At 40.3% G+C, this 25,048-nt stretch overlaps 1 protein-coding gene across 42 annotated transcripts in view; it reads right to left on the bottom strand.

The window, feature by feature from the left end:
* Window positions 1–25,001, bottom strand: part of madd (MAP-kinase activating death domain) — a 62,060-nt gene extending 37,059 nt beyond the window's left edge. For 10 of the 42 annotated variants that reach the window (XM_053676706.1, XM_053676710.1, XM_053676711.1 and 7 more), the window contains exons 1-4: window positions 24,667–24,997; window positions 4,192–4,396; window positions 2,918–3,195; window positions 2,329–2,641 (exon numbers count right to left, since the gene is read on the bottom strand). In XM_053676706.1, the coding sequence (XP_053532681.1) occupies window positions 2,329–2,641; window positions 2,918–3,195; window positions 4,192–4,250 (650 nt within the window). In that variant the 5' untranslated portion in view covers window positions 4,251–4,396; window positions 24,667–24,997. Of the gene's footprint in view, window positions 1–2,328; window positions 2,642–2,917; window positions 3,196–4,191; window positions 4,397–13,445; window positions 13,495–23,166; window positions 23,532–24,666 lie in introns of those variants that run through there. The other 32 variants (XM_053676705.1, XM_053676703.1, XM_053676704.1 and 29 more) reach the window with 10 other exon arrangements.
* Window positions 25,002–25,048: the final 47 nt, after the last annotated feature.

The raw sequence follows: 25,048 nt of genomic DNA, 5'->3' as shown, positions 1-25,048 counted from the left end.
CGACAGCTCTTACTATCTCTCTCTGGCAGGCACTTGGTCTTGGTTTCCCCGGTATCTCCGGTTCATACAACCTATCTTGTTGTCTCCAGCATCTCCACCTTTCTCAATCCAGTTCTCTCTGTATCTCCAGATACATTTCTAGTGTTGTTCCACTGCTATTTGAAAAGCAAGCAGCAACCGTTGTTATTAAAATAGTGTAGAGTGACGCTGTGGCCTGAACGCTCTTGCTCTGTATGCTGCATTCAACACGTGTTCCGATTCTGATTCGAGACTTTTACGGCTCTGCTCTGGCCTTGATAATACTAAAACCAAATCGCAGCAGCGCATCAACCCCAAACCACTGACTGATATTAGGCTAGTGATTATAACTAAAAGAACTATGTTTTTGTAAAGAAAGCCTAAAACTAAAAAAGTTGTAGTTTTGATTTCAAGGACACGGTGAGACAACCCACGTGCTTGTGTAACGTGTTCGGATGCGTGCCCACTGAAACACCAGTGCTGGAACAAAATCGCACTTCCTTTGCCAGGATGATGCTGCGCTGAGACGGAGAGAGTGCCTGAGTCAGAATTGCCCTTTGGAGGTGGTCGTTACGCAATCTGCATACTACTAAACTCCCACAAACGTGCTGCACCGGCAGAACAAGAAAATATAACCTCTCGTTTTCAGCGACGCATGCAAAACGAGTCGTGAACATAAATTGTGCTTGCCTGAGATACAAAATTAACTCCAATGATTCCTCCCCCCCACCCCCCACTAACCCACCCCCCCACAGCTGAGCTTACCTGACAAGAATACCCGAATGTAGATAGCACAGAGAACGTAACACTGTCATGCTCTACTAATTAAAAACAAATATTCCCTCCCCCCTAGCCAGCTGATTGAATAAGGGGTAAAATTATTAGTGGCTTATAGCAGTCGCCCGATAACGTTGGTTTTTTTTCAAGTCCAGCAGATACAGATAACGATCTTAGCTCTTTTGCAGTGATCTGGGCGTTAAGTGAGTCCTGAGTGATCTTACACTTCATAAAATATTCACCTTCTGATCATGTGTGCTGCCCATTTCGCTGGCAACATCCTTAAATTGTCGTGATTTCTTACATTGAAATCGATGTTTTATATAAAACACAAAAAAACACTGTGCTGCTGCAAAGTGCCGTTTTGAAATCGAGCTGTTAGCAAACAGGGGTGAGGTCACACGATTGCCCTGAGCACCGCTGATCATTTACACAGTAATTTGTGCTCATAGCCCTCCGTTTCAAAGACTAGTTTTCTGCTCGGATTTATTCCACGCGCTCCGAGAGGAAATCTAGGGAGTTTGGCAGGATGAACAAAATCGAGGGCTGAACCCGCAACTGCAACTTGTCACGTAGGCGGTTGCTAGGTTACGACAGAAAAAAAGGCTCCGCAGAGAGAATGGAAAGGGGGGGGGGGGGGGTAGTGGGTGGAGCAGTCACTCACAATGCTTATTGATCTGAATGAGACTGCTAAAGCATTCGTGAAGATTGTTTAATGATAGACACTTGAGGAGTGAGCAATCACCACAGCCTGTCATTGCAACATAAGCCCATTGTCACACAAACAACTTATATAATCTTCCTATGGAGAGAACAAGATAATTATCATCATGACCATCATCATCATCATCATCATCATCATCGCTCTCTCCCCCTCAATCTCACCCTCTCACTCGGAAACACTCTCGGACTATCTCCCTCTCGCACTCTATCGTTCGCAAGATTCACTTCGTCACACTTTACACCATGAAGGACGTCAGTAAATTCTCTTATAGTGCACCCGCTTCCTTTATAACAAACCGTTACCTCTAACTTACCTCTCCAGTTACAATTCTCTATAACGCCTGCACATGGCAAATTATTAAATGCCTTCTTATTTGCAGCACTAAGTTTTTTTTAAAAAAAAAAAAGAAAGAAAAAAAGAATGCTATCATAATAGATATCCAAAGCTCATAACAGTGGATTCAGAATCAGGAAACTGTCTGGTTGGATATCCATCAGGAAAATTACAAGCTGTCTTCGCTCTCTGAAGCCGAACAGTAACAGCCGACCGTTATTAACGTTAACGAGTACGAGTAATTAAAAACGATGCTGCCGCCGTTATAGTCATATCATACGAGACCTGAACGTGCCGATAAAACAGAAACCACAATGTGGTCAGATATACTGCAATCAGCACGGCACCTACTGAGGTGTCTAAAACCATTCGATTCGATCGCTTTCGATCAAAAAAAAATTCTGTTCAGTTTAAAAAAAAAACCCAGCCAGAATACTGATGTATGGATGTATGATGAAGTGTGTGTGTGTCCTCACCGCTGGTTACCCTTGGCAGTTCTCTGGCTGAGTCTGTGGCTGCAGCAGTCCACCATGCGTTTGAGGATGTACAGACACTCCCTGAAGGTGGAGATAAACGGGTAGTGGCTCAGGATGCACAGGGACGTCAGCATGCTGTTGCGATTCCGTGCTGATGCCTTGGCGCTGCGTTTGGGACGCGGTGACCTTCCGGTGCTCGTCTCTGGCACCCTGTCTCCTGCCACGGGCGCTGCGTGGTCACCCGAGAGAGACAATGTGGAAGGGTCGCATATCTCAGTGGCCTCGACTGCAGGGTCTGTCTGTGGAGGCTTGTCTGTACAAAGAGAAAACCGATGAGGACTAAAATGTCTCAAGGGTCTGTATTCAAATCAGTCCAAAAAGGACATTAAACACGTTAATGCACATAATACTAAGCTTTGTCTGGTAACGGGACGAGTACTATTAGGCGACGACAGCTGTACGTGAAGACAACTGGTGTGTATTAGGAGTGTTGTAGATGACTGCTGTGTGTGTGGCGCACTGGAGACAAGCACTGTATGCAGCGACAACAACCCAACACAAGACAAATCCTATATATTGAAAGAATGACCTTTGCATTCTGAACGTGAGCGATGGTGGCCTCGCTGGAAGGAGCGGTAAAAGTTGAGGCAGATGCCATAGCGCGTGATGCCAGAGTCCTTATCGGTGAGCGCGAAGACGAAGGATGAGTCGTCGCGCAGGCTGACACGGCGCTGTCGCATACTCAAGCAGCCTTCTGGTTGGCAGAAAAACACCACATCTGGGGGCAGAGGGAAGTCAGGGTGGTCCTCTAGTGGGTAACGCCTCAGCAGCTGGGGCGTCTGGGCCACACTCTCGCTACTGGGCTGCCTGGAGGTGGGGATAGAGAAAGAGAAGGAGTGACAGACACACTAGTTATACAGCACTGCAATGAGTAAGCTTTATTAAAACCCTAAGGGCTAGTTTCTTGACGGGACATTCATCTTAGATTTGGGTTATATTTAAACTGTCATTAGGGACTGACTGATGAAAATCAAAGTTTTAATCAAAGTGACCAGAATCTAGTCTTACTGCGACATAGCCTCGCTTTTCATCATGATCCAAGCAACAGCTGCATGAATAAATTTCTCTACATGTCCGTCACTGTTTAGCCCAGTGCACTTGCCCAGCCCATTTATGCAAAATATGCAGAACATAGTTTACTAAACAGAATACAAACAGATCAACTGTAAGAATTCCAAGCAGCAGAGGGCCCCTTTTATTTAAAGTACTGAACATGTCAACCTGCCATACACACCTCAGGCAAACATTTTACATAAACTCCCACTGATGCACGCTTACTGACTAACACCACGCCCAGTCTACACACACACACACACACACACACACACAGCAGCTGCCACTCACCATTGCACCTAGCAAAACAGAGCAAGGACCATATAACACACATACACACGCACACAGCAGATACCACTCACCATCACACCTAGCAGAACAAAACAAAGAACATATAACACACACACACACACACACACACACACACACACACCCAGTCTTCACACAGCAGCTACCACTCACCATCGCACCTAGCAGAACAAAACAAAGAACATATAACACACACACACACACACACACACACACACACACACACACACACACACACACACCCAGTCTTCACACAGCAGCTACCACTCACCATCGCACCTAGCAGAACAAAACAAAGAACATATAACACACACACACACACACACCCAGTCTTCACACAGCAGCTACCACTCACCATCGCACCTAGCAAAACAGAGCAAGGAACATGCGTGCACACACACACACACACACACACACACACATATATGCACACGCACTTACCTGGCTCCAACTACCACCAGGTAGTCCAGGAGGCGCTGACACATTTTCTTTTTCTCCATCTCTGAAAGTGCAGTATGTCTAAGTCATGGCTCTGATAAGCTCGCTGCACAGAAGCTGTCCAATCAGGATGCAGTTAGAAGCAGGCAGATCTAGAAAGGCAGGAGCCAATCATTGTGTTCAGAGCCATGCAGGAAATTACGTCTACCTGGAAACGCAGACCACAGAAATGAAAAAGGTGGTGATTAGTCATTTCCTGATTACTACAGCAGCGGGCTTCTAGTGGAGCTGAAAATAAAAACCCACCAATAAGGATATATTAACTCGCCCCCGCCTTATGAATATTTACCTTTCCAGCTTATAAATACGCGGTAAGAGACGCGGCTCAGCAAAACCCAAAGAGTGTGCCACATCCGAAACACTGAATTTCACACCTCTAGGTATCACAGACGTGCGTGAGTGGTATCAAAGAGCCTATTACAAATGGTACGATACTACTATTATTCGTCACTGTACACGCTGTTGCATACAGGGAATGCAGCCGGTCATGTAAAACGCATAAAATAAAAACCTAAAGCACTTTATCAAGAAGTTGTTCTACACAATAAACGACTCCTATATCCTTGGTGGAACAAAGAATTGTTTGTAACCATGGTGTATAATGTAACTCAGTAATATTTAGTGGTACACGCCCTAGAGCAAAAACTAGCTGTAGTGTTAATTAGTGCTAATTTACACAGAGTTCTACATGAGTAGACATTACACATGAGCTCTGCATGTTCTCCTGTGAGGTTTCCTCTGGGTTCTCTGGTTTCCTCCCACCTGCCAAAAACATGCCAGTAGGAGAACTGGACACTCAGAACTGTCCCTGGGTCTGAAGGAGTGTGCGAACACGGAGCGGAGGTGAATGGACCGGTGTCCTATCCTGGCGTGTTCCCCGCCTCACGCTCAGGGTCCGGGACCAGGATCGAGCACTTACAGAAGACATATGAACGAATAAATGTTTACAAAACCTACAACAGATTAAAGTGAATCGATGCATCAAAATGATCAAGCAACATGATCTGGATCGCAGGTCAAGCTTTTGTTATCCTGACAACACTAATCCGAACACTCGTGCTGACGCATTCTGGATTGTGACAAGAGCTTCAGCAGCGAATGTAAACACATACATACGTAGACAACTCAAAAGATATTTTGTCCTATTCACCATGGGCTCCATCCATACAAGCCAAACCTAATAAGCTCACACTATCAAACAATACGCACTTTTCAGTAAGAAGAAGGAAACCATGAAAACACTGTCTACCAGTAGAACCTCAGCATTCTATCATGTCTACTTTCAGCTGAGACTTGTTTACTTTCCGATGACCTATTCCTACCCACAGCTGGGTTTTATTTATTTATCAGGAGACAAAGACAATGAGAATGACAAAAGAACCAGAGTTCATGAGCCACACTGTACGCCTACCTGTGGCCTGCGGTAAATGGGAGCACTGACTCAAAAGGTGAGTCGTAACTGTAAGTGCAAACATACAGCCACCTGTACACACCAAAGCCTTGTTTTATTCTTGTTATAACATTGTTTTGAGCTTTTTAGTGGTTTGATGGATACATTAGTTGACGCGCTGGGCTAATATTTATTTTTTCTGAGCACCACTAACCAATCAAGACGCAGACAAGAACCATATAGAATAAAAGCGTAGGACCTGTGAACAGGTGACCAGCGTCTTCCTGGAAAATGTTCAACTTAATTAATATTCTATTTTTATGGGTAATTTAGGCCGTCATTACTCGCTCACGCACTTTCAGTACCTGTTTTAATCTGTGTTGTGGTGGATCTTTAGCCTATCCGGGGAACACTGGGCGTGAGGCCTGCTGGGAGGTTGGAGCAAACTGAAAAAGAACCCAGAGCAAACCCACACGGACACCGGGAGGACAGGGGACTCCACGCAAACAGTAACACGAGCTGATGGAACGAACCCGGGACCCCGGAGCTGGGAGGTGGCAAAGCTACCCATCATCATCAGCAGAAATATCGGCTGATAGCTTAGTCAACTTTCTGCCTTTAAAAAAATTAATTTACTGTTCAATTCAAACTGTTTATGTAACGTTCAGCAGACCAGTGTCTAGATCCTGATGCCAAAGAAATTGTTTTATCTTCTATGTTCATCTGTCCGTTTAAAAATATGTAGAATCTAAAAAAAATTAAATAAATTATGTAGCATTTCTCTCTAAAAGCTATTAGATTTTTTTTTTAAAAGAAAGAAAAAAAAAAAGAAAAAACAAAAAAAAATAGGATGCTTCCATCTTCCACCTCGGTATAGTCAGATCAGGTGTTTAATTTTTTAACGCTATGTCAGCGTCAAGTGCTATATCCGTGACAGGAGCAAGGCTATAAATAATAAAAGAATAAAAATGTATAAACGAATACATGTAAGGGATACCTCACTTCAGATGGTTCTTTCAGTCCACGTCGTGTGTTAAAATCGTTTAACGCACACCTAGCCGTGGATTATCCCGCTTATACCATGGTCACTTGCCAGCATTGACAAGTTAAAGCGGTCAGTGATCTTTTCAAAAATATGACTGAAAGGAAGAAAATAACGGTTCGTTTTCATTAGTTATTTTATATACAGGTCATTAGATCTAGACTTCTGTCTGTGATAAAATCAGAGATAAAGTACTGCAGTAAGATTACATTTATTTGAATGAATTAATAATAAAGAGTTATTAGAGCGAGAGAGAGAGAGAGAGCGCGCGATATTGTGCGTGTGTGAATTGCCTGCGTCTGTGCCGCATCTCTACTACCAATGTAACCGAGAGTTTAAATACCGTATGCGACTGTAAATGTATGTTGCCATGGTTACACTTGTTTATAGGCAGTGCATTAATTTAGAACAGTGATTAAACTGACTGGAACTACCTGTGCATTATACGGTTTGAGTGGGACCTTCCAGCCAATCAGAATCGAGTATTCAGACAGACCATGGTATAAGGGTAGATACGCATCAGAACAGACACACAAAGCTAAAACAGGAAACAAATAAATGAACACAACTCAATAGAAGCTGTTTTAAAAAGTAAAACAATTTAAAAGTGTAAAATATTTCACACGGAGCACGCTATACATCTATGTGGATCGTTTCTAATTAATTTCCACCTTGGTAAGGAAAATATATTTAAGTGAAGTAATAGATTTGCTATGACTCAACACTGCCAGTGAGAAATGTGCATGAGGAAAGAGTTTCAGGCATGTGGAGTGCGAGCTCTCGGTGGTCTACACCCCCGTGATGGTTCACATATCTGTACTGGCTAATCGCTCTTGTTTTCTAGTGTTCATCACACGGATTCTTCACACCCCTGCTCACTTTGGAAATGAAACACTAGATTTGTTTGATTACATTTTACTTACACAGGAAACTGATCCACTGTTTAAACAAAGATTACAGACAATATTTGACAATTCAAGGGTAACCACAGGGAGCCAATTGTAATGGATTATAATATTATAATAACACTATTATAATATTTTAATAATACTATTAACATATTATAACGCACAGCCTTTTACTGGATCATATAATATTGGAACACAGCTCTGAATTTTGGACTAAACCACTGGAAACTCAAGATGCACACTGTATTCATGAAGATGTTCATGATACTGATGAATTTTTCCGAAGGAGAAATACACTATACGGTCATAGGTTTGTGGACGACTGGCGGTCACACCCTTATGTCCTTGATCACACTTTTGGGAAGGCTTTCCAGTAGATTTTGTAATGTGGCTGTGGGGATTTGTTACCATTCAGCCACAAAAGCATGATCGAGGGAAGGCACTGATGCCTGGGGCGCAGTTGTTCATGTTGAACTTCATCCCAAAGGTGTTCAGTTGGGTTGAGGTCAGGGCTCTGTGCAGGTTCATGTTCTTACGCAGCAACAGGGGGCATTGGCGTGCTGGAACAGGTTCGGACCCATTAGCGCCAGTGAAGGGGAATATCTAGACAATTGTGTGCTTCCATCTTTTGTAGCAAGAGTTTGGGGAAGGTCGAAATACGTGTATGATGGACACGTGTCCACATACTTTTGGCCTTTGAATGAACGTGCTCCTAATAAACAGAACCAAAGCTTAATAGTATCAAGCGGGTGAACACATTTCCCCGTTTATCCGATGATAAACTGGGTCAGTGTTTATCAGACCGACTCCACGGAGACGCACTGAAGTCTGAACAAGCCGTCTGGTATGCTGAGGACACGGTTGTTGTGTTTCATGCCTTCAATTCTTTCCTTATTTCTAAAGGCCCGTGGCAAGACTCGGCATTACGCAATCCTATATTGAGTTAAGATGGCTCAGGGCATCAGGAAACATCTGACTGTCTGCAGTAACAAAGCAGGAGGGAGAATGAGCTGAAATACTCACTCTCAGATACAAAATCCATCAGCTTTATGTAACACATGAGAAATAAATATTGCTATGAATTTAGAGGTTGTCTGAGACAGATCCATTAGACATAATATAATGACTGAATACTTACTTAATAAATACAAACGATTGTCTGTAATTGGTCAAAACGGGAACCAAATTATTCAACCCGTGACGTTTTATGTAGCATGCTATTTCAAGTGAAACATGTCACAAACATGCTTAATGTAGGGCTGGGCGATATATCAATATAACATCTATATCGTGATAAACAATTATGCGATACACTTTTCTGAGATATCGTTGGTACGGTGATGTAGTGTTTTAAAAACATTTTCATTGCAAATTAAATGGTATTGAATGCTGGTTGATTTGATGTAATTTTTTAAAAAACTTAAAAAAAAAAAAAAAAAAAAAAATTAAAAATCTTTGTCTTTGTGTAGGCATTAAAGAGAAATATCGTCAAACTGGAGTTTAAGGTATTTTTTGTTGTTGTTTATTTTACTACTTTTTGCAGACAGTTTGGTTGCTAAATTATATATCGTGATCTGTATCGTACAGCATAGAAATGTCCTCAAGTGTCCTGATATAATATTTCGGCTCTATCGCCCAGCCTTGACTTAATTCACATGAATTAGACATTAAACATAAACCCTTTAAATTCTGGCAACAATCCTCTATGAAACTGTGATGTTTTCAAGCAAGATGCAGAACTTCAAGAACATCCGTGCTGTTCTTAGCTTATTGGACATATTAATTTCCTAAGGTTTAAGAGCCTTGTGATTGGAGATTTCAAGTTCTTACTGCAAGTATGTTTCAAGCTCTGGCACAAACATTACCGATTGTGAAAGAATTGGGTAGCCCAAGAGATTTTGCAGTGGTGACGCAAACACCACGTTATTTCAGCAACAGGTTGAAACAGAAGTGCTATTCAGTTCTGCAAAGCAGCTTGTTTTTTTTTTACACTAGCGCTATTTCCATTTGGCTCATATTTTTGAGACAGGATATAATTCAGTAGTTGAGGGTTAAGGGCCTTTCTCAGTGCCACTATACAACAGTAGCAGCTTGGCAGTTCATGGGTGAAAGTAATTTGCTCCCAGATTTTCAAACTGGTTGCACTTGTTACTCTTCCTATTGTGAGGAGCCATGGGCATGTTCGGACACTAAATGCCTTCTCGATATATGCAATGAAATAATAATAATAATAATAATAATAATAATAATAATAATAATAATAATAATAATTCAATCTTAGACATGGACATGAGTATTCTGGTTGGAGTGCCCATTCTGGTTCACCGTATTTAACTGAATGTTCTGTTTAAAGGAGTTGGTCCTCTGGTAGGACAATGCTGATGTCCAAAACATTTGTATTTCAGCAAGCACTGAGTCATCCCAGAAAATCTGAATCCAACAACCACTGGAAGGCAGACAGTATATAGTGCAGTCAGCGAGTCTTCCTCTGGCCTGTCCAGCAGAACGCATTAATTCTGCTCTCTGACTGTCACATACTGCCGCAGGCCTTTACTTAGTGATTAATAGGCAACTTCTTCTGCTGTGAAGGCGATTCCTACTTTCCCATTCCACCTACCACGCCAAAAATATCACAGCAGAAGAGGAGAAGGAAGGGAAATCTATAAAAACAATTCAACTTCTAGCTGTTTAATGCTCCAACACCAGGGCCTGAATATTATTCTTAAATTGTGACAGTGCCTCAATGACTCTTCAGAAAAGGGGGCTGGGAAAAAAAAAAAAAAAAAAAAAAAAAAAGTCAAAACCTCAGGAATTTTTTTATTATTTTTTTAAATCACACTTTATGGCTGCCTCATAAAGTGCTTTAGGAGAGAGAAAAAAAACCCCACAGACTCTGCTTTCCATTTCTTCAAGGCTCACATGCCAGTCTACATAATTATTTCGCCAAGCATGTCAAAAAAGCTCCATTGAGGCTTAAAAGCTGAGTTTTAAAGAACGGAAGCAAACAAACTGGTTGGGACACTTATAACTCAACTTGGTTCTCACCTTCAGTCTTCACACAATGTCGAAATTCTAAGCATATTTGCACGTATGGAATGATCCAAGAGAGAATAAGATTCTGGCTATGTGGCTCACACAGAACGTACTAAAATGTGTCAACTCATTTGTTTTACCCAACAAAATGAACAAACTCCTGAGCCTTTCAGTGATCAAGAATTAAGAATGAACACAGACAATACACTGGGGTGTGTACTGTATGTATGTGTGTGTGTGTCTTGTTTGATTCAACAACTTGCTCAATTGTGGAGCGTGGAACAAGTTCAGGGACTCCAGAGAATCGTGACGTCATACGCTTTTGCTCCCATGTGCATCCTTGCGAGCCCAGATCTCACCCACTGCAATCAACTCCAAGGTAATGAGATTCAAAGCCGACCTGGTTTGTTTTGTTTTCTTTTCCACTGGTGCAGCTGTGACTGTATTTGTGAGCAGACAGTTCATGGGGTGAAATGTTGCAGGGTAGAATACATACAGTAAGGCAAAAAAACAAATAACACCTGGGAATCGCAAGACGGAAAATGCAATAATTTTTCAAATAATTTATGATCAGTGTACTGCTGCACCACAGGATTAAAAGATTAAAAAAATAGTTATATGGCAGAATATATTTTGGATTCTCCACAGCGTCTAATGCGGATAAAGAGTTACCACTCATGTTTAACCATTTTACATTTGAGTGTTTTAAGAGCCCTGCTTAAAAAAAACAAAAACAAACTGCCACTGTGGCTTCGAACTCACAACCTCAATCAACAAGGTTGTTTTTTTTTAACCTTGATCTGATGAGGTTGTGTAAAGAATTTGACAATTTAGCTCACCAAACATTTGTGTGACCGGCACCATCAGGAAAGGCGTTCACTGTTCATTTGAAGCCAACAAGAAAAAACAAAAACAAAAGCTGTAGGCGTGTCCTGTACACATTACCTTATTATTGAGACACGTGAGGACTAAATGAGCTAATCTATAATCAGATAACACAATCCTAATCCTCACATGGGTGCCTTAGATGGGGGAAAATACTGAAAAATGCATGATATGTACTGTAATTCAGGTTATAAAAATAGAAATAAAAGAAACATTTATGTTTAATCCATCCTTGTGCCTCCTGCAGAGAGCAGACCATTTATAAATAAATAAATAAATAAATAAATAAATAAATAAATAAATAAATATCACTCCGTGCCTTAAAAGCTTCTTAATAATCTATATCCTAAAAGGTCCAGAGCCACAAAGATCCACAGTACATCTGTGTGTTTTCTGTCATTAAAGGACAGAAAACCAATCAAGTCTTTTATAAGTCTGTGCATCAATCTCAAGCCACTGTTATAATCAGAAGTAGAAAAGACAATACTATTGCTGAGGCTTTTAAATGGACCTGTATTGTGTGCTATTGATTTTTCTCTGTGCAAAATTTTAAAATATCGACATAAACTACGAATTACTCAGAAGTGACGCCTTGCACCCCGATTTTATATATTATATTATATTATATTATATTATATTATATTATATTATATTATGTTATATCCATCCATCTCCTACCGCTTACTCCTTTTCAGGGTCGTAGGGGAACCTGGAGCCTATCCCAGGGAGCATCGGGCACAAGGCAGGGTACACCCTGGACAGGGTGCCAGTCCATCGCAGGGCACAATCACATACACACTCACACACCCATTCATACACTACGGACACTTTAGACACGCCAATCAGCCTACCATGCATGTCTTTGGACTGGCGGAGGAAACCCCCGCAGCACGGGGAGAACATGCAAACTCCGCACACACAGGGCCATGGTGGGAATCGAACCCCCGACCCTGGAGTTGTGATTTTATATATATATATATATATATATAAAAATTCTCCATTCACCGGAACATGAGGGAGCCCGTGTGAGTCAAGACACGTGAGGGAAAGTGTAGGTTAATATTAAGAGTTCAAAACACCTGCGCAAATCATTCCTGATTAATATGCTTGTTTTATTGGGGAGGAAGAGACTGTTCTTTTTACATATTTTGGCACGATCACTCATACTAGCATACTCTGATGTTAAATTGTGACAGGACTGGTAACGGAATACAACCAGAATAAAGGTCACTACATATCATGTCAGTAATATCATGTACCGTAGGGACGATAATATCCTTACATCACACTAAACCTATCTGGTATTGCGCAATAACGAAACCTGCTGTGCGCTGCAAAAACAGACTGTGACCTTAATGGACAGGAGATAAGTATCTATAGTTCACAAAACCACAGAGCTTACTAAACTGACTGACATCTGCTCCTCCACCCAGAAAAACAAACAGCCTTTCTGCCTCACACAAACACAGCAGCAGAAATGTTTAACAGCTAAACATTATAAGAAACGTGGAGTAAGAAGGATAACCAACACCAAGGAATCAATACAACCAGTTTTATCCTGAATCAAGGGTCATTTTTGTAAGTTTTTTTTTTATATGAGATTATGCATTTTAATCTGACATTAATAGATGTTAATCTTTCATTTATAGAAAATTTTTCAGCCAAGGTGATAAGTATGTACTGAGGAATGTACTTTGATTGGGTTGTAAGCAGTGTTGGGTAAATTACTCAAAAAACAAAAACAATAATCCACTACAGATTACTAATGACTACTTTAAAATCGTAATCTGATTACATTACTGATTACTGCATGTAAAAGATTAATCAATCAGATTACTAATTGTATGGCACTGCTACAGTGCCATACAAAGTACATTATCTTTCCTTATGATCTGCTCATATCATGTTCACGTAAACTGGAACTCAAACATTTACACACCTTGTTTCCCTGCTCAGCGTCAGAGGATGTTACTGTTTCAGTTTCAACCCTTTAAAAAAAATAAATAATAATAATCAGCATGTATCCATTTTTCATCACACTGCCTGTGTGAGTTAGCATTTGGCAGAACTGAGAGACTGTCAGCCAATAAGACACGAGTGTTTCCACGTGTCTGATTGGTCTCGCCTCCGTTCAGTGAAGATATAAAATTACAACACCACCGTCTTCTTTTACTGACGTTCAGTTACGTAGTGACGAACCGCTCCAAGCGGAGAATTATTCGGGGCTAAAGAAAAAAATCTTCGGGGCAAAACGTGATTTCTTTTACAAATACATGTTACTTAATATTGTTTTCTTAACAATAAATTTGTAACACAAGTAACGTAATTTATTGACATCAGTAACTAATCAAAATGTTACATTTGAAATGTAATGTGTTACATTACTGCGTTATCAGAAAAAGTAACTAGATTACAGCTCTGGTTGTTAGTTGGGGGAAGGAAAAAAAAAATAAACAGCTGAAATAGTGCCAAACCTCCCACTACATTATCTAATTCGCTGCTGGGTCTGTGATCTCAAAGATCTGTGACAGATGGCGTCGGGCTCCGGTGATTAGTCTCCGAATGACCCTCTTGGGTTTGAGACCTCTGAAGCTGTTAAGACTAATGTGCTCTGCTCCATGTCACAAACACCTGCTTTAGACACAGGACTCTCACACTTAGAAAATGTCAAGAGCAAAAACAGTTCCACTAGGCTGTATGTATACAGTTGAAACATGGCTAATGCTTTCACACCCCTGGCCCTCCAGCCCTCTGCAGGCATCCTGAGGTGTTGTGGAATTGGAGGCGCTGGGCTCAAAGGTCAACGCGGCAGGTTTCCAGCTTATTGCTGAGGGAGTGGCATGGGACAGTGTGGAGTGAAAATGTTCTCAAGTGCCTGCAGGGATCACCAATATTAGGCACCTAAAAAGGATGACTGCTGACAGAACGTCGATTTCTAGATCAGCAGGGTGAGAATGGCTGTGCTGCTGAACCCTTGCAGTTTTACAAACTAGCGTTTGGCTGTCATCTAAATGTACAGGCTGCATGTTATACTAATATCTTTACCTACTTTTCTTTTAACACCGCGCTGATTCGTTTTCTACTTTTCTGTGACTGGACTTCTGGCTGCGAGGTAAATCACAGGTTAAAACGAATGTGCTCACTCTAATATTTCACCATTTCTAGAGTGCCACCTTATACGTGTGGGTGGATGCTCCACGTCAACAGATTAAATAAGTGTGATAATAATAATAATAATAATAATAATAATAATAATTCCTTAGATTATACAGCACGTTTCTTGGTACTCAAAAGCACTATACATTGGTTGTGGTCTCCGCAAACACCGCCAGTGGGTAGATGATGTGACGGCAGCCATAGGGCACCAGAACACCCACCACACACCAGCTATTGGTGGAGAGGAGAGGAGAGTGATATAGTGAATTCAGGGATGGAGATTATTAGGGGGCCATGATAGATAAGGGCCAATGGGGGAATTTCGCCAGGATTAGAGTGAGAATTTTTAATGACCACAGAGAAATCAGGACCTCGGTTTAACGTCTCACCCGAAAGACGTGTCCCAAATGACGTACTATACACTATGAACTTACACGATGCACCATGTACTCAACCATTAATGTACGAATTTAGTCTCAAATCGAAACTTTTTTTGCTAACCGGACGTATAAACCGTTTCCCAGTCAAAGGCACATGGCGTCAAATGCACGTAATGCTACATCAATGAAAGTCAATGAAAATGAAGTTCACCGTATCAAGGTAACAAACTGCAAAATTAAATTACTGATGGTTTCACAGTAATGGGTTTTATTTCCTTTTCTTTTTTTAAAAAAATTTTAATTCATCTAGTACTTACTTACGCAAACGTTGATCACATTTGGAATAAAAAATAAACTATTGGCTAATGCAACCAAGGCCGAATTATGTGAAACGGAAATGATTAATAGCTTAGCTGGTCTTCAGTCTATGCAGTATGTTAGTTCATCTCACCTCCCAATCAGAGTTGTTCTTTCTTCACGTCACATTTATCACGTCTGTTCCCCGGAAACAGAAATGATTATCACCTCTCGAGTCTTTGAGTTCGAGTCGTTCGTTTATCCTGTGACCGCACCATAGGCTGAATGCACTGGGGCTGTGACGTGATGAACGAAAGATGAAGTAATCATTTCTGTTTCCTGTGGAGAACCTATAGGGGATTTACAGCGCATGCGCGGTGAAAAATGAACGAATCACTCTCCGAGACAACCCGCTGTTCCCGAGTCACATTAAAGACTCGTTCGAAATTAACGAATCGTTCATGAAGGACATCACTACTGCATTCACTAAGCTGAAGCGCACCATCCCGTAAACCTAAACAAAGAACTGCCAGATTTTCCATCCAAACAGTAAATTAAACTAAAGCAAAAATAACTTCACAAAAACACTGAGCATGTGACAGATTCGATTACTTTCTGATTTCAGTCAATTAAAACAATTTAAGGACAGAAGCACAGTGCTTTGTTAAATTAAAAATACTGACATTAGCATTGAAATACAAATTTCAAACTACACTAATCCAAACACAAAACCTGAAAACAAGCGCGTTATTATTTTACTTCATTACCAACTACCCATTGTGACCATCTCGGTTTCTTTTTTTTTTTTCTACAGCACAATGAAACACAGCACTCATTAGTTTAATGGAAAGTAGCATAAACGCTGATCTGATAATGACGCAGGGGAAATGGATCGTGTGATGACGTGACCTGGATAATTAAGGACACGGATCTGGTGGCTACCCCGCGGACATGGCATCCATGTGGCTGTTTAGAATTTTCTCATTACACAATTGAGTATTATTAAAACACTGCATGTTTGGATACAGTGTTGTTTTGCTGGTTAGGGTTAGGTGTTACAATGATATCATTTTTGTAGGTCACCTATATTGGAGGGAGGGTTGGGGGATGGTATAGGAATACTGATTTGGATGGGAGGAGGAGGTGTTCAAATAATGTTTTGATGTACATGTATGTTTGTATCTGTCATACTTGAATCACAAAAAAAAAGATTATTACATTTTTCTGATAAATTGTGTCACAATATGCATTTTCTGCAAGTATCATGTGTGTCATTAACCCAGTTTTCATGTCCGTTTTGAAATATATATATTATATTGAATAAAAATAACAACTCATCGCTGATTTGCAAAATGAAATCTCTCACTAATTGTGCATTATGAATAAGGATGGGCGATACAGACTTTAAACTATATCACGATATTTCACTGAATTTTTCTGCAGGAACGATAGAAATGAAGATATAAAAACAAACATTCAACACAAATCTTTTTGGCTCAAGTCACATCAGCATACGGTCTTTTTTTTTTGTAATTAACACTTTTATTGATTCACAAGTTAACACGAAGAGACAAACATATATAATGAATCAAACTATTTTAACATAAATCTCCACTATAACCCCTCCCCCTACCAACCGCCCACCCCACCCTGGTCCCCCCACGAACACCCCCGTGGTCAATAGAATATAAACTCACATATCCAAAAAAAAATTAAAATAATAATAAAAAAAATTACACACAATTAAAAAAACAGAAAGGAAAATACAATAATCAAGTATAATCATAGACTAAACTCTAAATTATACTCTCCACCGCCCCTCCTCGAGAGTCCCCCAAAAACGCCAAATAACTGCTCCATTTCTTCCTGAAGGAATTCCCAACTCCCATCCTTCGGCTCGACCCCTCCTCAAAGGCAGCCGCCCTCCCCATATCAGCATACAGTCTTGAGATCCATGCAAACACAAACATTGATCTAAAAGAAAGTCAAACTGAATCCTGACCATCATCAAATACTAAACTAGATCAGTTAATTAGGCTAAAAAATAGAATATGTCCAATAATTTTACTCACAAATTAAAATTCCACTCTCTCAAGATTCGTAATCTAACCCCATAAAACAACTAACGGAAATGCTGTAAAAATCCTCTTCTTCTCTAAAAGAAGTGCATATAATGTTTCAATAGTGCAAACTTCACAAGTCTTAAACTACGCTGCGAAATTTTAAATGGTACAAAACACAATGATGATTCAACTGACGTTTGAAATGTAAACACCGATTCGGGCTTTTAAACTACATACTGTACTAGGGCTGGAACTTGACTTTCCACCATGCATGTTCTCGTTCTACGTGCGAGATGCTCACGTAAACGCATCATCGACAACACCGTCCAATATCGCGGGATGACAAATTCTTATCACGGGGAAGAACTGTACCGGTATATCATGGACAATACGATTTGGCACAGCCATAATTATGAAAACATTAAATATCACGATGTGATTTTTTTTTTCTCTTCATATGTGCTTTAGTTTTTTTTCCCAGAAAATTTTCACTGACCGACATCACAGTGTTCCTTCGTGGATATTTAATGTTTATTACTGATTCCTGACTAAAACCAAATAGTGAAACAGATCGCAAGAGTCTGAAGCATCACAATACTGTACAAGCCCCAAATTAAGGCTCTCACAACACCAACCACCAACCAATAAAAATAGGACTAATTTTACAATTTAGTCACATGCACTCGATCTTTACTCTGAAGGACAGATTCTTTCTTTTTATAAAAATTCTACAGACGGGCTTGAGAGGAATTATAGACGCTGAGGTTAAGGAGTAAGATCAGAGCTACGAGACAGTCAGAAAGCGTGCACTAAACATGAAAGTATTTCAAATGATTCCTCTCTCTCTCGCTCTGTAAAGCAGCACTTCTCGCAGAGAGACTCAGCAACATAACAACATAAATAAAAGATCAAAGACGAGATAGGAGAGTAACAACACCGTGATTAAGCAGAGAGACAGCGGAAGAAACACAGATCTGCTCATATCCGTGCGTCCTCGTAGACTTGTTCACCGCAAAGGTTTTCCTATTACGGCAGTGTATGAAAGGGCACTCTGCAGTGTACACACTCTCGCCCTGTCTGCGCTCCAACGCACATGTGGAGGGGAAACGAAAGAAACACGGCACAGGTACCGGTGACGCAGAATCCTGACTGAGATGAACATGAAGTCACACTGCAGGGAGTTAGTCAAGGTTCAGAATAGTACAGTATTAAACCGCACAGTAATACAAGCACGACATCATGTACATGCAAGAAACAATCACGTTAGAGCATGATGAGCGGCAGTTTACTGAAACCTTATTTGCAGACAGGGGCACGATGGCTTAGTGGTTAGCACGTTTGCCTCGCACCTCACGCCTCTGCCCTGTTCCTCGCACATGATGTTTCCGCCCTGTGTTTGCATGTTCTCCCTCGTGCTTCGGGGTTTTCCTCCGGGTATTCCGGTTTCGTCCCCCAGTCTAAAGACATGTGCTGTAGGCTGACCGGCATTTCCAGATCATCCATAGTGTGTGAACGGGTGTGTAGGCAATTGTGCCCTGTGATGGGTTGGCACCCCGTCCAGGGTGTCCCCCGCCTTCTGCCCCCAGTTCCCTAGAGTGATACGCTCCCCCTCAACCCTGTGCTGGATAAGCTTGCCATTACCAATTCATATTCATGCCAAGAATATGAATCAGTTCGTTTATAAACAGTTGATCATCATCATTACATCATTTCATTTTTTTTGCAAGCACAGTATAATTTTTTTTATTTAAATGTTTGCTGTGCGTCAGGTGTCTCATTCATGCTTTTTGGGTGCGTTTTGGGATTCAATTCCCTGATTCCAGTCAACTCCAAAAGCTTTGGAGTCGCACTGAAAATGATTCACATCATGCAAACTGAATTTAGCAACCAAATGTTTCAGTTATCGAGACAGCCAGTGGGTACTGGCCTTTTATTCTGAACTTGACATCCTCTCCCAGTGACTGAGACCACTGATCTAATGGTCATGCTGATATATAGTTGCAAAAAAGTGTGTGGAACAAAAGTAGGTTGAGGAAAAGAAAAGAAGAAGAAGAAAAAAAAGTAGTCTGACATAAGCACTTGATAATATTCTCAGGCCATGCCAGATAGCCTGATAAATATGTCATTATGTCAAGCGTACCGCAGCACGCTTGAATGCTCAAATCTGATTGATCAGAATTTACAATTTATAATTCAGCTGGGGGAAAAAAAAAAAAAAAAGAACGGTACCACTGAAGAAACACAATGCGTTCAGGTGACCATCTCATGAATCGTTAATGGCGTAGGATGCATGCTTTCAGATAAAACAAACAGCTTGTAACAAATCAATCGGACACATTACACTGGAGTCACTTAGCATTTCTCTTTCTCTCTCTCTTTGTCATTTAAGAATCAGACACACACACACACACACACACCCCTTTCCTTATCATCCGAGATTGAAATAGCTTCCACTTGCATTTGCAGCACTTATAGTAAGTAACACAGCTGCACATATACCCAAAGATCCGTCTTCGCTGCATATAATAATAATATAAAACTCGAACAGATGGAAAGCTACACTTTGCCTCTCTCTAGCTGGAGAAAATGATCCCATGCAGTGTTCCAAATAACGGCACTCGGATGGCCACAATTACAGCTCTCAAGGCGGATTCAAGCCCTAATTTCCCTGCTCGCTCCATCTAATGGCCTCCCTGCAGACCCCTGAAGTAAAGAACGACCACAAAACTACTAGCTGAACTAATGATGACGCTTTTTATCTTGGCGCTATGCAAATCTCAGCTGGACTCTTAAGAGGAAGCAAATATCTATAATAAAGATTTCTTATACCACTGTGCACCTGACTTCTGGAATATGATTGGTCAGAAGGGGTTGATGGTGTGATTTTCTTTAACAGCACGGCTCTGACAACAGTGCTGGCTCTAAAGCAAATCACAGGTTAATAATAACGATAATGCGCTTGTTCTAAGACGTTATTGTTTCTATAGTAACAACTCATTCACATGGACTAGTATGGCAGACATTACACATAATCAAAAGTTAGTGATAAACAGATTTTGTATTTTGGGTTTTTTCCAACAAAGTAAAATTATAAACGTTAATACGATGATGTTTTCAGTATGGAGACGTTTATTTAACATTTATGGAAGTCTCCTGTTCAAGGCTTTTGTATATCAATCCGCCCCCCCCCTTCAATTAGACAAAAAAAAAAAAATTATAATAATAAAATGAGAGAGAGAAAGAGATGACAATATATAGCTGTTAAACCATAAGTGATGACAGGAACTAACATGTCACAGACATTCCCCCAAATGATGTATGGCAATTTACTTTTGTGCATTTATTGAAACTAAAGATGGTTAAAAAGTACAACATAAGGTGAACTCAACCAGAGCGCACCTATGGGGTTAGAACTGTTTCATAATTCCCTTAAAATAAAGAATTTATGACCCATAATGTTGCTTGTTTTCCTTTAGATATTGATACAGTGATGCTGTTAGATGGTTAGAACCACTCTCATGTCGACGTTCCTCATGATCGACCGTACTGGAGAGCCTTCATAATACTCGAGTTCGGTGCAATAAAACTCTGTTCCTGTCCTGAGTGTAAAACAAAATCGTGATTGGTTGGAGCAATGTAGCCGTTATCCGATTGGCTTGAGTATACGGTGGGCGGAGTATGTGTGTGCACTCAACACTAGAAATGTTTCAAACTCCACAAATGTGTGCAGCAAAATCCACAAATGCACAGGATACAGAGCGGAGTTGTGTTTATGACAAAAACATTTTTTAAATAAAAAAATAAATAAATATTTTGCAAATCTCATTTTATTTTTGTGAAATCACTAACATATTTGTGGATCTCATTCAACGCATTTGTGAATTTGTTTAATTTTCTGTAAATCTCACTACATTTATTTGTGGATCGTAATCTATTTATCTGGAAACATTAAACAATTCAAACCCCATACACACCAGCCACCTTGTGACTCGCTAATAGTTCATTTAGATATTACTTTCCACACAGACATAAAATGCTAATCTAATTCCTCTTATGCGAAAGCTCCGAGAGCTCTTAAGGATTTAAAAATGAAGTAATCATCTCTATAACCAGTAGCACTTCAAAATTTAACACCCGAGTACCGTACGGCTTTTATCTCAGTCATGGGGTCACGGTGCATCACATTTGCACTGGATTTGAATAGATTATTTTATTGTGAGAAGTATTACTGAAATCACAAACCCCAACCCAAAATCTCTTGTTTTTACTCCGAGATCATAGAAAGGGTGCCATGTAGGCTATTCTGCATGTGATCTGATTATGTGTCATGGAAACCTTATCTCATCAAGTGTCCTATTTCGGGAAAACGAACAAGAGGCAGGAGAGGAAAGAAGCTGGTAATCAGTCCATACCACAGGATGAGGTATAGCAGGCCACACTTATGGCTTTTATGCTCTGTTACGGATGATGGGAAAGTCACAACAAATGAATACATGCAAATAAAACATACATTTTTATAATTAATAATTGTCTGGATTATTAAGAGCTAATGATTGAAAAAAAATCCTACACTTTAAAACTCTCCCAGCCGGAATGCAGACTAATACCTGACATGTCACATGGCAAATTATCTAATTTTACTGATATAAACATTCAAAACAGTTTTAAATAAATCATAGGGATGCACCAATCCCACTTTTTGCATTTCTGAACCATTTCTGATATTCGAGACCTGCATATTGGCCAATGATAACCACAAGACAGCAGCATGGTTCAAATGACAATAATAAAAAACACTACAGGCATACGGTTGTGGGAAATTAATCAACAACTACAATGATAGATATAGACATATACCTGTTATATCTTTCTTACAGCAGCATGTCCTGGAGTGTTTTATTCACTTTATCCCACACTGATTTGCCAACAATTAATTTTTGATTTATTACTGAATTACATTAACACATTTTTATTATGAATGTTATTTAACCATGTATAGCTGCATTAATATTGTGGAACCCAACTTATCCCTCCTGCTATAAAATTGATCTATTGGTAGGTCTCTACTGGTTAAATGTGTGGCCTTGAATGAACTGCTTGGAAGCCAAGTTACAACTCTATAAACATGCCTGGACCGGCATGTTTTTACTCTATTTTCGTGAAGAAAAAGTAAATACTTTTGAGCGTGCAGCAAAAGAGTATGCAAGTACTGGTATATACCAACATGTCATGTAACGTCAGAGGACGCTGTTGCCCAGAAGTGAACACAGTTGTCATAAACAAACTCCCCGTCGCATTTCATCTTTTCTTCATGCGTCATTCCTTATATAGTTTATATCATTTCATTTACCTTTCCCGTGATTTATTTTTCCACATTTCATTTACACCTTTCTAAAACGAGCCCTGGAATTCGCCAAAGCAAACCGTCACAAAGCTTTCTTTGTGGGCAATATTAGCTGAAAAAGTGTCCACAGATCCACACTCCGAAAATCTACCGGGTATACTAGACCTTCCGGGTACCTTTGGGATACTCGCGTCAATGTTGCCATTTGGGACACACTAATTCTAGTCTCAGATACTATTTAGGGCGGATAGTAGGCGAATTTAGATGCAGCAATGCACCTTCTCCTCATAATTATTAAAGCACAACTATTATGGTTTTGAAACGTGCCCAATTTTATTTTAAATGTCTCATACAATAGATTTACATGCATCCAATGTCAAAAACACTTTAATGTGCTCATAATTTAAAATGCAGCATTACCTTTTGTCCCCCTCAGTGTCACAAAGGACTGGTTAAATGATCCCGTTCTAAAGGATTCACTCTAAACTCCTCCTTTCAGAGAGCATACTCTGCTCTGATTGGTCAAATGTCCCAGTCTGTTGTGATTGGTCTACAGCTGCCACCCACTACCATAACAAGTTTCAGCTCCATCTGTTTGCTAGCAGCTATGAAGACCAGAGGTGGGGGTTTTTGTTACGTAGGTTAGTACAGGAAGTAAGTCTGGAATCACTAATGACTCTTTCAGCTGTTCAGAATCGGTTCCTTCTTTTGGGAGTCAATAACTCTGTTTGAAACTTTGCAGATGTTTTTACATTCACAGCTCTATTAACACACGAAATGAAAGGTAGTATTTGAAAACCCAGAATAGGTACACTTTAATGAGGATATGAAAGGGTATTGGGGGCGTGTCTATAAAATGACTGAGGCTAATCTAAATACAAACAAACATTCAGGACCGGACTGTGGTGGGTGTTTTTTCAGCTACACTTGTTCTGACATAATGGCTTAAACTATTTTTTAAATAGTTACACTTCTACATATTATTGTTCTATAAATAAGAAGTGAAAAATATTGACTGTTGCACCTTTTAAAAATGTTACTTTAGTATGTGTGCGTGTGTGAGAGAGAGTGATGGTTAGTCCGGATCATTTTACTAACTCGGATCTTTGAATCTCGTTCAACAAAATGAACGAATCTTTTTTCGAGTCATTTCGTTCATTTCAGCAGAATACAATTAAACTCTCTCTCTCTGGAAACGAATCTCTCCAAGACAAAAAGATTCGTTCAAAATGAACGACACATCACTAGTGTGTTTGCCTGCTGAAACACATTTGCCCTCCAGCAAGGAGAAGCGATTCTCAAATCTACTGATGACATTCAGGCGTTTTCCTCAGAAATTACCCTGGTGTCGTTGATGAAATAAAGAGTATGGCTACATTCAAACCCGCACCTGTCATATATGAAGAGTTATTTGGATATAATTCTGTATATACCGGGCGGAATAAGGCGGTTTTTGATATCGCCTTAAGCGAGAAGCTGCCAGCTAACGGCTAGTCTCACATCTTTCCAGACTGTATTCATTTACTCCTTTAGTTTCTCCTCATTATTTTATTTCATATTGCCCATCCTTCCTTCGCGTTAGCTACAACCCCATAGTGAGAAAACTGCTGCTGCTTGTACGTGTGCGTCACCTAATAAAGTCTTTCGAGTCCATTCAGTTCAATCAGCAGCACCTTGCTAGCTGGCTAATTAACGTTAGCAGGAGCTCGGATCAAATGGCAGCGGCGTTATTAGCATCAGTCTACGGCCATCCGAGTAACCTCGCAGGTGTGTGTGATTATTTATTCAGGACATCAATCCATTTATGCTTGTTTAAATAAAAACAACCGGTGTCCGCGGTGCCAGCTGTCATATTATCAGATTAAGAAATAATTCAGAATATATTTGATGGATATAAAGCACACAGTCACTACTACTGACCTCCAGCAGTCCCCGAGCGCGCGCCTGGCTGCTTAAATAGCGTCGATGTTGCTTCTTTGCCAAATTTCAGCTCAGAAAAACCGGTGTATTTCCTCCGGTCATTGTCATTTGGTGCAGGAAGAGTGCGCAGCACATATGTGTGTGTGTGTATATATATATATAAAAAGACGCCGTCTCTTGGTCAGTGAGTGATGCAGCGATGAAATGCCAGGCTACGTGAAACCTACGTCCTCATCATCATAACACTCATTTTCACTGTACACCAGGCCGCGTTCCAATCCCCCCTTACTCCGCACTATCTAGTCTATTAATTAGGCCTTATACCCCCTACACAGTGCACCTATTTAGTGAATGATCATCCATTTGAGATGCAGCTATCGTG

The sequence above is a fragment of the Ictalurus punctatus genome, chromosome 27 (assembly GCF_001660625.3).
Source record: "Ictalurus punctatus breed USDA103 chromosome 27, Coco_2.0, whole genome shotgun sequence".
Classification (NCBI taxonomy): Eukaryota; Metazoa; Chordata; class Actinopteri; order Siluriformes; family Ictaluridae; genus Ictalurus; species Ictalurus punctatus.
This window is presented reverse-complemented; position numbering and strand designations above follow the sequence as displayed.